General features: G+C 34.0%; 2 protein-coding genes across 2 annotated transcripts in view; one reads left to right on the top strand and one right to left on the bottom strand.

Moving 5' to 3' along the window:
- LOC134256875 (UPF0669 protein v1g209471-like) overlaps nucleotides 1-2 on the top strand; it is a 3,484-nt gene extending 3,482 nt beyond the window's left edge. The window contains exon 2 of the mRNA XM_062739553.1: nucleotides 1-2. This exon is cut by the window's left edge and continues 816 nt beyond it. The gene's annotated coding sequence lies outside the window, so the exon portion shown is untranslated.
- Nucleotides 1-10,373, bottom strand: part of LOC134256876 (TATA-box-binding protein-like) — a 34,293-nt gene extending 23,920 nt beyond the window's left edge. The window contains exons 1-7 of the mRNA XM_062739554.1: nucleotides 10,086-10,373; nucleotides 5,275-5,510; nucleotides 4,825-5,004; nucleotides 4,436-4,499; nucleotides 3,507-3,610; nucleotides 3,288-3,382; nucleotides 1,803-1,810 (exon numbers count right to left, since the gene is read on the bottom strand). Coding sequence (XP_062595538.1) covers nucleotides 1,803-1,810; nucleotides 3,288-3,382; nucleotides 3,507-3,610; nucleotides 4,436-4,499; nucleotides 4,825-5,004; nucleotides 5,275-5,510; nucleotides 10,086-10,148 — 750 coding nt within the window. The 5' untranslated portion in view covers nucleotides 10,149-10,373. The remainder of the gene's footprint in view (nucleotides 1-1,802; nucleotides 1,811-3,287; nucleotides 3,383-3,506; nucleotides 3,611-4,435; nucleotides 4,500-4,824; nucleotides 5,005-5,274; nucleotides 5,511-10,085) is intronic.
- Between the last annotated feature and the right edge of the window lie 4,591 nt (nucleotides 10,374-14,964).

The following is a 14,964-nucleotide window of genomic DNA, read 5'->3' as shown; positions in this document are numbered from 1 at the left end:
TTAAGAGGTTAGATTTTTAATTCCTCTGCATACCCAAGCGATATGGCTAACACCTACTTGATCAGAGATGTTCCTATAGAAATTCTTACATTAAACCCATTAATTCACCTTAACTTCACAGATGCAATCTGCCCCTCATATCCTGTGTAATCACAAATTTTCGTGAGGGTTTAATTTTTGTTGTGTTTGAGGTATGAAGAGATCCACAAATTCATGTCCACCATGAAATGTACATGTAAACTACTCAACAAATCTTCATCCACAAAATCAAATCCTCACAAGTTCTCAAACCATGAAAATGTGACCCCATGAAAATATGTGATTTTACAGTAAATCAGATATACAGTGACCTTAATGTTGAGTTATGACCCACCTCCACCTAAGGTACATGTTTCTGTCGAAGTTTGATGATTTAGGCGTATTAATTTTCAACTTATGAGTCAGACAGGGTTTTGCCATGTCAGCTTAATTGAAGGTCAATGACCTTGAGTAGTGTACAACACTCCTTCACTACAGATGCATTATCTGTCCAAGTTTGAAGACTGTAGACCAAATAATTTTAAAGTATGAACTAGACATGGTTTTGTCTTACCAGTATTTGGCCATATCCATTTAATCAAAGGTCACCTCTCTTTATAACCCAGTACACTTTCTGCCCAAGGTGAATTAGCTGATATAATTTTATTCTAGGCCTCCTTTAAATGATGGTACTCTGTTCAAATTTAAATGACCTTTCAACACTGTTTGCTTATTTAAAAAGCGGATTTAAAATTATGAAAATGCATTAGTACTATATGACTATAGGGGGGTGGAGCCCAAAGGGAGTTGTACTACATTGCATTTCCTTTTTAATGGAAGATCCAATTTTAATTCCGAATACTGTAGATTGGCAAATAACCACAATGGCGTTAATTTCACTATGTTCGTGATTCATCATTTTCTGCAAAATAAAACCCATTGTGAATGCTATCATTAATTTTTAAAAAGTTTAGTTGCTTATACAAAAATTTTAATTATTCATTTCTTGCAATTGGTACTTTTTGAGAAATTGTGAAATTTTAACACTGTGGAATTAAAATGACTTACAGTATTTGCAACCTAAGTGAATCCATCAATCCAAACACTATCATTATTTATTATTTGTTTTTTTTTTCTTTAAATTATTTATTTCTTATCTCATCACTCTCATTTTGGCATAGTTAAGAATCTTGACAGCAGACGTACAAATTAATTACATTTAGCCATGGTTGCTTCATACTAAATAATGTTTCAAGCACCAGTACACATGTATATGTTTTTCTAATGGTTACAATACAGGCACTCACATATAAACAAAAGATTAACTTTACAAATCCTCAAGAATCTCACAAAGAGATACAACACTATTAAAATTGGGCAATACCCAACATAAATCAGTGTTCTAAACTGCAATATACATAAAATCACTTGAAATATCAAGTTGCATAATGGGAGCATAAACATACAAAAAAAAAAAAGATTTTCAAATCACTTTATTACAAAACGTAAATTTACTATAATACAGTAGTTTGACAGGAACCTTTTACATATAAACATGACTTTAGTATAGGTTTATCTCTTACTAGATACATGTACACTCCTTTCATTGATTACTGATTATGTACAACATTTAACTCAAGCTTCTAGAACTTTTACACAGTTCATTTACCCATTACACTCCTTCCACTCTCTCATGAAATGTCGGATACACACATTTACTGTTTCTTGAACCCTTTCAGAATAGGATAAATATTGTCAAAAGCTTCATAAATCTCTCCACGGACTTTGGCTCCTGAAAAATACGAAAAGATCAATAGATAACTAGAAAACTGACCAGTCAGCAAGGGCCCCGCCATGGGGTAGAATTAATAGGGTGCAGCTTACAGAATGATTAAAAAATGCACGAAGAATAAGCAACAGCAACTGTATTCTTAAAATTTCAAGATAATTCCTGAATATTCAAAAACCTGAAAATAATATCCTTGTATTTACATTAGGCAGTAAAAAACAACTTAACATTGAATGTATATTTAAACAATTATCATGATTATGAAGCATGTGTTATATAAAATGCCAGCCTTCAATGAATGCAAATACATGTATCATGAAGGCTTGACCTTAACTTCAAACAAACAGCAGTTGCAGACAAGGGGTTTCATTAATCTTAAAGTGACAGATAAAGATAAGCCTACTGAATTTTCTGCAGCAGGCTAGATAATTAATCCCAAGGGATTAATTGTACCTCTCATCATTTTCTTCTTAAGTTACAATAAGAACTTTTTCAGTATTAATGATAAAATGGTGTTTTTATACAACTATCCTAAAAATTAATAATATTCTTGAATTAACATAAAGTGAAAAAAGTAAATCAAAAAATCTTCTTTAATCTATTTCTTGTTATTAGAATTCAAAGAAATCATAACTTTTAAACAAAAATAAATTATAAATATTTATATTTAAATCCACATTTCAGAGTGTTCATAGCATTTCAAATTGACTTAACTTCAAAACAAACTTCATTTGCAGACAGAGGTGGTAATTCATCTCAATTTGACAGATAAAGATAATGCTCTGGATTTTCTTCAGGAGGAAAGCTAATTAATCCCAAGGGACTCATAGAAGCATTCAGTTTACAATGGCAACATCTTCAGCAGTTATCTCTCTTTGCCACTGCTTTTGTATATAAAGTTAAGGAATCTACCCACCACCCCAGCTCCAAACCAGGGGACATAGAGAACCAAACTTAGCATCAAAATATGTATTTCTGCCTATTTGTGCTCCATCCAAATTTGTACTTGATTGGGCAACCATAAAAATTTCATTCATTTTAAGGAATCTACCCCACCACCCCAGCTCCAAACCAGAAGACATAGAGAAGCAAACTTAGCATCAAAATATGCATTTCTGCCTACTGAACTACCATACCAAATTTGAACTTGATTGGGCTACTATAAAAAAAGTTATTAGAAAAAAACAGAAAATTTGTGGACGGAAGAGTGACAGACGGACAGACAGACAGACGGACGGACAGACAGAGTGATTACTATAGGGCACCCGCAAATCCTTGCGGGGCCCTAATGAAGGTATTTTTTAGATTAAACTGAATTCAGTTAAAAAAAAAATTAAATATTAATTCAGTTATAGTATGCAAAGAATTCAATGTTCAATTCAGCATTATAAGAATGATAAAAATAATGACTATGCTTTAGAGAAGAATAATGTCCATGACAATTGATATAAAGGTTAAAGAAATATTTGTTGAGTCTGACCTGTAAGTACAACTTTTCCTGAGACAAAAATAAGTAACACGATACGGGGCTTCACCATTCTGTATATCAGTCCTGGGAATAATTCAGGCTCATAGCTGTAAAGATCAAACATACTCAATATCACTTAAAAGTCACTAAAATAAATAATTGTAAAAGAAATTGAGAAAAGGGAGCAACATTCCAAATACCCTGATGAATATAAATCCTTAATGATCTCACCTGGAGAACTGACCATGGGTCAAGACCAAGCCCTCTAATCTAATAGGAAATTTTACATCACAGCTTCCAACCATGTTCTGAATCTTGAAATCCAAAAACTTTGCCTGTAAAGAATCAGATTTAATATCTTGAGTTTCTTGAACATAAATAGATATGTCAACGAAGTAAGAATAGTTCAAATGCAGTCCTGATGATATTGATATCCATTTTTTAACTAAAGATTTAGTTCTCAAGTGTTGATACCAGTGCCAGGGGAGGACAATGACCAGTACACAAAAAGAAAATTTCATATTTGTGCTCTCTTTGCAAAAATGCCAAGGTAGCCAATTTTGGAGGTTTATTGTAAAGTTGTAAATAAAAAATTTTAGGTGTAAAATACAAATTTGAAAAGTTTACACATATTTCATTTTAATATTTAAATGTCATTTGTTGTTCTCTCCTATAGGTCAATTCTTTTGTCAAAGCGAATACATCCTTTAACATTATCAATACTCTGCCGGGTCTGCCTTTGAAATTTTAATGATAATGAAATTGCATATGATGCAGTGTTCCTCGACATCAATAAAAGAGAAAATCAGTTTTTATCATAAGATTACATCATTTTAGAAAATTGCTGTTATAACTGTTCTCAATGATCTTGCTTTTGAATGACTTGACTCCAGTGCTTGAGTTGTCTTCCTTTCATAATCCTCAAAACAACCACTGTAGGTGTAGAGGTTCTTTTTTTTGTTTGGGGGGGGGGGGGGGGGGTAGGTGTTGTAAAATTCAGAATTGTTCACAGTGTGATTTAACAGAGGCGATGGTGTAGTTTTTACAGAATTTGTATTTTTACTAGGTATCCTACTAACAACTTGTTATTTTCTAATTGAACAAACAACACCAGTGAAATCAACAAAATCTACAAATCTGCCATTAACTTGAATACTTACAGCAAATCCTAGCTTCTGAACAATTCTTGCATACTTTCTTGCTGCCAGTTTTGCCTGATCTTCACTGTTCAATAGAAAGCAGAGATCTCTGATGAGACTGCAACTCTACTGATACATGTATATACGTGAAACAAAGAACTTGAAACTAAGACATCATCAATAAATAGAATAATGATCCTTGGTTTAGTTTCTTTGTTTGGTAAGTTTTAAAGCAATCTAACTAAATCTACAGGAGGTTTTTAGAAAGAAATTCTAGTACCAAGATCACAATCAAGCAAGAAGTATACCAAAATTTATCAACTTCTCACCTTCCAAAAGATACATGTTATTAGTTATATAATTGACATATACACTTTATACTACGTGGAAAAAAGTGCTGTGAAACACACCTTTTAGCTCCAGTGCAGACCATTTTCCCTGAACTAAAGATCAGTGCTGTAGTCCTAGGTTCTCGTATCCTCATAATAACAGCAGCAAAACGTTTTGGATTGTATTCTGCATTTCTTGCATGAAGAGCAATTTTCTTCAGATCCAATTTACATCCAAGATTTACAGTGCATACAATATTTCTGAAAGAAATATATTTCTGTATAGAAGTCTTCTTTTACTTTTATATTTCATTCAATATACAAACAAGCATATCTTTAGAATCATTCTGGGTTACTTTAGAATAATTTTGTTACTTTGATGTTAAAGATTATAAATTTTTCTTTATTTATTGAGAAATATGAATGGAGCAATTATTCAAATATAATCATTTTGCTCATAAGAAATATTCATCAAATGTGTAGGAGTATGAACAAAACTGATAATGACACTGTTGAAGATAAATGACATACTGTAACTGAGGTCTAAGGGGGACCATTCCAGCTCCGCCCTCTGATGCTGGGGTTGCTGGTGTCATGGGACCTCCTGGAGTTATTGGGGGTCCTCCGGGGGTGACAGGTACTCCTGGTGTCATAGGAGCCACTGGGGTCTGAGGGGGGTACAAACTTGCATTTGATGGTGGCATTACTGGATTTGGAGTGGCTCCAAGAGAAAAACTGCTCAAAGCTGCAGGTGACATCATTGGACTCTGAAAAATATCACTAACACAGTCACATCCTATAAATGACACAGCTAAAAGTTCAAAGTAGAGGAATGAATCTGCACTGAACATTTTTATTAAATCTCTTTGGTTATGGTAACGCATTGGTGGGGTATAAATATGAATATAGAATTACATGTACTTTAAAAGTACATGTAATTCTCCTGGCTGTAAAACAACAAAACAATAATTTTATACTTAATATAGAAATAAATAAAAGGATCAAAGGCAAACAAACATGTATAATCTATATAATGGATGAATTCCTGCTGCAGACACTCTGTGATAAACATTTCTTTTGTTTTTGAAGTCCTAACTCTAAGGTCACAGCTTCTACAACTATTTGTGATGTGTGGGCCAACAGAATGTAGTTACAACTAACTGCCATAAACCACAACAACAACCCCTCCCAAACTCTGCATATAAATGAATATTGTGTGTAAATGAATTTTCTCTGAACATGATGCTTTAAAGAAAACTGTGGGATTATTAATCCGATTATTTTTACTTTAATTGAATATTTTTCTTGAAGAGGGGGCCAACTCTTATGGTCATGTTGGTTTTCGAAATTTGCTAGTATTTTATATATTGGGGGCTATCTGTAAAACTTGCCAAAAACTGAAAAAGATATTAGAATGTTAGTGTTGACTGTCACATGCTGGGAGTTCATTATATAGAATGTTCTATCTTTAAAATAAAATTGTTATATGGACCTTGTTTAATGATAAAATTCATTCCGTGTATAGCCAATATAGCAAAATGAACACAGGAGATAACTCTAACTCAGTGCACTTACTAACCAGAAGTCTCTGGTGATACTATAGCTCTAATGGTCTGTACGTATAACAAAAGAAAAGTAGCACTTGGAATTGAAACTTTGCAACAGAAAGCAATTAACACAGGGATTAATTTAGGTTTTTGGGGGAAACTACCCTTTCTGGAGAAATTGGGAAAATCAGTAGGGGTCTGGGAACCACTTGAGCAAGTGCAGAGCAAGCCCTGCTTGGGGGCCAATTGAATTTCAGCATTTTATGGCCATTTAAAGCGCATAAAGTAGCAAAGTAAAACCATATTTCTCATATACAGTGTACTGACAAATTTTACTTTAAATTTTCAGTTTTTATAAGGGAAATTTTTTTTGAGGTTTTTATTATTGTAAGGGGAATATTTTACTCATCAAAAGGGGAAAATTAGATCTTCAGGGGAAATTTTCTCTAGGGGAAAAACACCGAATATCGGTAGTAACTATGCCCTAGATTATTCCCTGTAACAGCAGGGCTCTCACACCACTTTTTGGGACTGGGGCCGGGGCCGTTCAAATTGGGAAAATTATCGTCATTTTGGGAAAAGTTGGATAACACAAATTCATTTTAAAAAAAAATCCTCAAATTTTGCTTTTCTAGCATTTTATCATCAATGCTAAGGCCATCCTTAAAAAATTTATTTTTTGCGGTAACGCGCCTCATCATTTTAGGTGTGAGTAGGTAGGTAGGCTTTTTTTTTTTTTTTTTTGAGACAAAATGTCAGAAATAAATTTCGATGATATAGAGGTATTTACTATGTCTCAATTTTCACCGTACTTATCAAACAGGAAAATTAAAGCATTCTAAATGAATTCAATCTTTTATTGCTCAAATATCAGAACACATCAGTTCTTTTTAGGCAAACTTTTTCTAAGAAAGTGACTCTCATCAGCCACGTACCTCAAATAACTGACTCCACATTAATCTAGTGTTTCGGGGGTGTGATATTTACAAGGTTTAAGATTTTGATAGTTTATTAATTAGCTGCAAATCCGCAATCATCCCACGTGGAATTTTGTCTGCCACCAATTTTGTGGCGATCTCGTAAACATCATACCATGTATCTGTAAGGTGGAACTGACGCACAATATTTTTTTCTGCCTAGTAATTAAGATAAATTTACTGTAACTGACAGAACTATAGAGTCAATATTTCCCGCAACCTTCTAGGACGCCATCTCTAAATTTGTAGATCACAAAGACGTTTTAATAGTACTTGGGGGAAAGATAAAGCGTCGGTGTAACCGATACGTAAAAAAAATCAATCGGATAAAAACGGAAAATGGATACGTAAAAAAAAAAAATCAAAGGCCTGATGGCCTGAGAGGCGCATCGCAGTGAGGGTATAAAACTTTTTCTTCTTAGAAAAATTCAACGTAAATGTTAAGGGAATGAAATAAACCAGTTATAAGGATAAAAAAAAATTAAGTAAGGTTTCTTTGAGGTTCGAACAATTGAGCCATGGCATTTTTAGCCAGTCGATCAGGAGGGTGAAAAAAAAATAGTCTGTTATATCAATTATGATTAATTGATATTTAATTAATTCATTATTTTTAATTTTTTTTTTAATTTTATTCTTTGACTATTAGCATAGTAGGAATCGGAGATGAAATAATGAATGACATTATAGAAATAACTGTGAAGTTATGATTATTGAATAATTCTACATAATTTCATATCTGAATTATTTCAGTTTCTTTCATTATGTGCACTTTTATAAATATCAAAACTTTGTTTTTAACTTCTTTTTCTCAATCAAAATGGCACAATAGTTATAAACATGAAATGGTCATAAAAATAATACAGGACTAAATAAAAACAATCCGGCTTGGTACACGGTTTATTATGAACCCCTCAAATGCGGCGAATCCCTCCAATATTTTCGATATGATTTTAGCTATGAAACCTTAGCGGTAAGGATTGAACTTTTAAAAAGTCTATGTTTATAAGGTATTAGAAACACTATAAATTGAAATTCACAGTAATTGCAGTATTTATTAGTCAATCACCACATTTAACTGACATTTCACCAATATCCGATCATATCGCTGTTTGTGACCTCGTGGAAATATTTTCCCGATAGGTGGCGCTTGTGCAAGAATTTATTCAGCTGTACATCTTACTATTCGTTTACTCGAGTAAAAAAATAATAACATCCCCTTTATTTAAAAAAAAAACAACGATTCTGTTTCTATGTCTCAATTGCTAGTGATACATTTTTTAAAAATTATGTTAGTGATGCTTCCTGATAGGAATACAAATAATTGCACCTTACAAAACCGAATAATTTATAGTACGAGCTGTTCTTATGCAAATAGATCTTTCTCCGCGCAGTGCACGTGCAGATAAGCTCCTTCGTTTGTTGATGTTTTCTCTCTTTGTTTTTAATTGTTTGTTTTTCTTAACCTTTATTGATTCAAAGTAAAAACAACATTTATGTGTGTGATTTTATGTTATTTGCTGTTTAAAATTAGATTATGGATATCGCCAACTTGTCAATATACATTGGCACTATTTTCAATAGCGTGTTAAGAATCAATATTATTGAGTCCTTTGCCGCCGCTGTGAACAAGAAAGAAATGCTAGGTGATCGCAATGAGGCTGCATCGAAAACGATGCGCCTCAAAAAAAGAAGATTTTTGAACCGATAAAAAAAATCCAGTCGGGTGGATTTTGGTGAGTCGGTCGCGTTACCGCAAAAAAACAATTTTTTAAGGATGGCCTAACTCTGGTTTGAATAAACAGTTAAACAGAACAAACATGGGTACGTAGGCTATTTATGAAAGTACATTAGCTTTGTCATTGTTGATATTGCGGTTATATGTCTTACTGCGTGACAGTCGCTAGTCACAGAGTCCCGAATTTCCTCGATCACATGGGCAACTTTGCTTACCAATACAGCGCGAGACTGAACATGCCGAAGCGCGGGTATGTTTCTAGGTGCAGCTTACTAATGTTTAAATGAAACGTCAATTTTTGAAACCAAAATGCTGGTTTTTGTCGAAACTACATAACAAGATACTCTGCACTCATAGTTGTATACATTTTTGTAAAAACAATAACCTGGTTCCCCGAACCAGTTTACGAATGCATTTGGCGCGAACTAATAAAAAAGTAGTACAGTTTCACTTTCATTTGCAAATGTGTTTTGTTTGGGGGTTTTTTTGCGATTAGGTTTGATGGACTTTTAGTTTTTAATTAATATTTTACTCTGGATGGAAATTGGGAAATTTACACCTTTCTTTTGGGAAAAATGGTACCTTTTTTGCATTGGGAACGGGGCCGTTGAACGGCCCCAATTTTAGAGAATCGAGAGCCCTGAACAGGAATTGAAACTTTGCAACAGGCAGCTATAAACAGAATTGTGTTCCTTAGTGTAGTCTACTCGAGTCTCAATTTATGTTGAAATCAGATCAAAACTGTAAGAAGAGTAGAATTTTGAAAGTATTTCTAAAATATATATCGATCAGGTCAGGTCACCTCGTAGACCAGGTCTCGGGTCTCCGACGAGCTCCGTGATGTCGTGCGACGTCACAGCTAGTCGAGATGTCTCGTGCGACTTGATGTTTGAAGTGTCTGATCAATGCATTTTTCAAGTGTTCTGATGGTTCAACTGCGCTCGCCCCAACGGTCACACCGTAAAACATATTATTTTTGGGTAAAGTTAGTGCCTGAAAACCCTCTTAGGAGAGATTTATATCTCAGGGCTATGGTCAAGTGGCTGTGCTTATTTTTATGTAATTTAACATATTTAAGCCTACCTGTTGGTGCTGGGGAGTAAGTCCACTCCCATAGGAAGCAAAGTTCTGTCCTGATCCGTCCATTTTGTTACGCAGGTAATCGTCGCATCCAAGAAAAACAATTAAACTAATATCATGACAAACAGAAAGCGGTTATCTTAGAAAGATGTTTTACATCTTGTTCTACTTGATTTTCATTACAAAATCAAATTATCTGTGCTCTGGTCGAGATAAAATAGGCAAAACTCATCATGATTATCGCATTTATCGCGGGTTCCTCAAGAAGGGAAGTAGCTCTAAGAAAATAAAGTAGAGAATCTTTCAAAAAACACTTTGAAAATCCGGATTGTCTTATACTGCAGTATAATGGCAGATGGAGGGCTTTCCGCTCATTTCCCCCCATGAATTATTATGCCCCCATAATTATTCGGGGGTATATAGTTTTTGTCGTGTCCGTCCGTCTGTCTGTTAACTTTGAATAACCTTGCCTAAACCTTGCCCATTCCGGCAGCAAACCTCGGCTGATTCCGTGGACTACATCATGGGATTAGATCATTAGATGAGGTAGGAATCGGCCGAGGTGTGCCGAGTGAAACCTTGCCTATAACTTTTGATTTAGTGGAGCTGTGACTTTCATATTTCACATGTACATACTTCTTGTGACAAGACCATTCTTTGGTTACCACCAAATTTGAACTCTTGACCTTGCAATTTGACACACTTTCACACAAAAATTCCAAACTTTAACTTTGGCTATAACTTTCGAACGTTAGATACTAGAACTTTCATTCTTCACATATGTATTACCTGTGACATTCCATTTGATATCAACAACTTTGACCTTTTGACCTTGACCTTGGAGATTAACATACTTTAAAAAACCTTTAATCGGCTATAACTTTTGAACGTTAAGGGATATAAAGGCTGTCATACTTCACATCTGTAATCTTTCAATGAATACCAAGAACTTTGCCCCCTTAACTTTGACCTTGGAATTTGACCTACTTTTTAAAAACAAAACTTGACCATAACTTTTGAAGGTTTAGGCCTAGGACTTTCATACTTCACATATTTAATCCTTGTGACAAGACCTTTCATTGGATACATACAACTTTGACCCTTTGACCTCGGAATTTGACCTACTTTTTAAAAACTTATCTTTATTCATAACTGTTGAACGGGTGGTGCTACATGTAGCTAGGGATTTCATATTTCACAATTGTATTTCTTATAAGAAGACCTGACTTTTGGTTCCAACATAATTAATTTGCATTAAGAAAATTTAAAGTTTAATATTCGCTATGTTGCCATACCGGGGGGGGGGGGGGGGATCAGTGTTTCACAAACGCATCTTTTTGTTATTTAGTAATAAATTATACTGAATTTCAGTAAGAAATGAAAATTGACCCCCCCCTTTTGTTGTCCCCCGCTTTTGCGAAAGCAAGGGGACATTAAATCTCCTGCATTCGTCTGTCAATCTGTCAGTCTGTCCGTCTGACAAAAACTTTAACCTTGGTCATTATTTTGAAAGAGAAGAGATAGGGCTTTGATATTAAAGATGTTTATCACCGTGACGAGACCTTTCTAAATACACTATGATTTTTGACCCCGTGACCTTGAAGTTTAATCTGCCTTCAAAAAAAAAATTAAACATTATTTTTAATTGGCCATAACTTTTAAAAGAGAAGAGATAGGGCTTTCATATTAAACATGTATAATACCTGTGACAAGACCTTTCTAAATACGCTATGATTTTTTACCCCGTGACCTTGTCCTTGAAGTTTGACCTAATTTTCAAAAAAATTAATTTTCCCTTATTCTGATTGAAAGGAAATAGGGCTTTTTTATTTGACATATGCATTTCCTGTGACAAGATATCTCAAAGCATGCTATGATTTCTGACCCCTTGACTTTGACCTTCACGACTGACCTAATTTTTATGCGCCCAAATTTATTCGGGCCGTATATTGTTTTTGTCCTGTCTGCTGTTTGTCTGTCTGTTTGTCTGTATATCTGTTTGTCTGTTTGTCTGTCTATTGTCAACTTTAACCTTCGCCATTACTTTTGAACCATGAGAGATAGAGACTTCATATTTGGTATACATACTCCACTAATTATGCACTTTCAACTGACACCAAGGTCAATGACCTTGTGACCTTGACTATAACATATATGCTAAAAATAGCTTTTTCGAACTTTCGCCATAACTTTTGAACCATAGGAGATAGAGACTTTAAATTTGGTATGCATACTCCACTAATTAAGTGTTTTCAAATGACACCAACGACAATGATTGTATACCTTTACTGTGACCTATTTGCTAAAAATTGCTTTTTAGAACTTTGTTGCCGCCGGGTGCATAGTGTTTCACAAACACATCTTGTTTTTATATATAAAAATCAACTTCGGTGATAACTTCTGAATGACATAGGAAAGGGCGTTCATATTTGACACACAGGGACGTAGCAACAGGGGGGGGGGGGGGGGGGGCCTGCCCCCCTCCACTTTTTTTTTCCCAACCTTACATATACTATAGAAAATGTTAATTGAAAGTTTAGTTGCCCCCCCCCCCCCAATATTAGTCTATTGGGGTCAGACAAGGGGATGTCCTTAGTCCAAATTTGTTTAAACTCTTTATAAATGACCTCCCAAGTATTTTGGATCATAATTCTGTTTCTGTTACTCTAGATAAAGAAATGATTTCATGTCTCCTGTATGCAGATGACCTTGTTTTATTGTCCAATTCAAAATAAGATCTCCAATGTAAACTCAATCTTCTCCATGATTACTGTAGTGAGTGGTGTCTAGAAGTAAACATAAAAAAAACAAAGGTAATAATTTTTAATAACTCTCGTAAATTACTGAAAGAAGCATTCCAACTTAGTAATGACATTATAGAATGTGTAAAACAATATAAATATTTAGGGATAGCTCTTGAAAACAATGGAAAGTTTACTGAAGCCAAAAAACAACTGTATCAGAAAAGTTTAAAGGCATGCTTTAAATTCTATAGGGATGTGAAAAATGCTAACCCCTCCTTAAAAACATTTTTACATATATTTGATCACTGTATTAAACCTATAGCTTTATATGTCTGTGAGAACTGGAGCATTATTAATGTTACTCCAAAAAGGAAAAATATCCCTCTTTTTGATATATTTAAAGATTGGGAAGTTGAAAAACTCAATATGAAATTCTGTAAATACATTATGGGTGTATCTAAATCTTGTACAAATGTAGGAATCTATTCTGAACTAGGGAGGTACCCATTATATATAGACATGTTAAACAAATATTCATGTACTGGTATAGACTAGAACATGCATCATCTAACCTACTGAAAGCAGCTCTCAATGAGTGCAAATCAAACATCATCAACAGTGACTGGTACTCCAGTATATTATTCTACAGTGAAAAACTTAATATTAATTTGTCCCTTTGTAAAAAACTAAGTGAAAACAAATTTAAATTGTACATGAAAAGACAACTCAATAATAGTTTTTTAAACATTTGGAACGATATTCGTACCAATTATTTGGAAGGCTTTGGTAAATTAAATACATATTTTAAGTATAAAAGGTCTTTTTATTTTGAAAAATACTTGAATATGAAAAACCGAGACAATCGGGTAATTCTCACAAAATTCAGAATTAGTAATCATTGTTTAAGGGTAGAAACGGGTAGATATGAAAGGAAACTTAATAAATGTGGTAAAAATGAAATTCTTCCCAGGCGTGAGAGAATCTGTCGTTACTGCACCTCAAGTCCAACTGAGGATGAATTGCATTTTTTGCTAGAATGTCCACTTTATAATGACTCAAGAAGAGAGTTTTTAGATAAAATCTTTAAAACCTTTCCTAATTTGATACTGCTTAACAATGTTGACCTGTTTACATGGATTATGTCAAATGAAGATTCTGAGTTTGTTGTTTTATTATGCCAACTTTTAAATGCAAATTTTAATAAGAGAAAACAACATAGTTCAATATAGGCATATTGCAGATATTATACATAGGCCACTTATAATGTACATTCTATACATCCTAAAAGAAGATAACTAACTCTCTGTTCATTACACAATGTTTGTTTTGTTCTGTTTTGTATATGTATAACTGTGATGATTTTGGACACTGTTCTGTATGCTCCACTGTGGGCCCAAATTGGTTGAATAAATATTCAATTAGTGATGTACGGAAAATGTAGTTAAAAAAAATTGGTACTGAAAGTAGTTGACACTGAGAAAAAGTTGGCCTCTACACCCCCCCCCCCTCCCCCCACGAAATAGGATTTTCGACTTTGGTCAATTTTTATTTTATTATTATTTTTTTTTTTTGCTTGTCAACTTGTTCAGGCAAGTAAAAAAAAAATTTCTCTGCCTGCCCCCCCCCCCCCTCCCACTTTCAAAAACGATGCTACGTGCCTGACACAATCTGCCATAATAATTACATTTCATCCACAAAGACACCGAAATCGGGGAACCACAATTTTTTGAATTTGCTTGTTCAATCTGTTTTTTTTTTTACGTATGTATAGCTGTTCGCTATTAAGACAAAGTCTTCCCATATGTCCGCAAAAACTTTAACCTTGCCCATAACTTTTGATTGGTAAGCGCTATGTCTTTCATATTTCACATGTGTATTTCTTGTGTCAAGTCTTTTTTTATGCTAACAAATTCGACCTTTTGACCTTGGAGTTTGACCCACTTTTGCAACCAACAAAAAAAAAAATAATTAAAAAAAATCAAACTTTAACCCTGGTCACAACTTTTGAACAGTCGATGCAAGGACTTTCATACAGTACTTAACAGTTGTTTTTAAATATTCTGACAAGATCCTTCCAAGGATGAAACTATTTTTGACCTTTTTGACCCTAGAGTTAGTCCAACTTAAAAAAAAATAAC

The sequence above is a fragment of the Saccostrea cucullata genome, unplaced genomic scaffold (assembly GCF_032062105.1).
Source record: "Saccostrea cucullata isolate Sc308-1 unplaced genomic scaffold, CSIRO_AGI_Scuc_v1 ctg8, whole genome shotgun sequence".
In the NCBI taxonomy this organism is placed as follows: Eukaryota; Metazoa; Mollusca; class Bivalvia; order Ostreida; family Ostreidae; genus Saccostrea; species Saccostrea cuccullata.
Note: the sequence above shows the minus strand (reverse complement) of the source record. Positions and strands in the feature narration are given on the sequence as shown.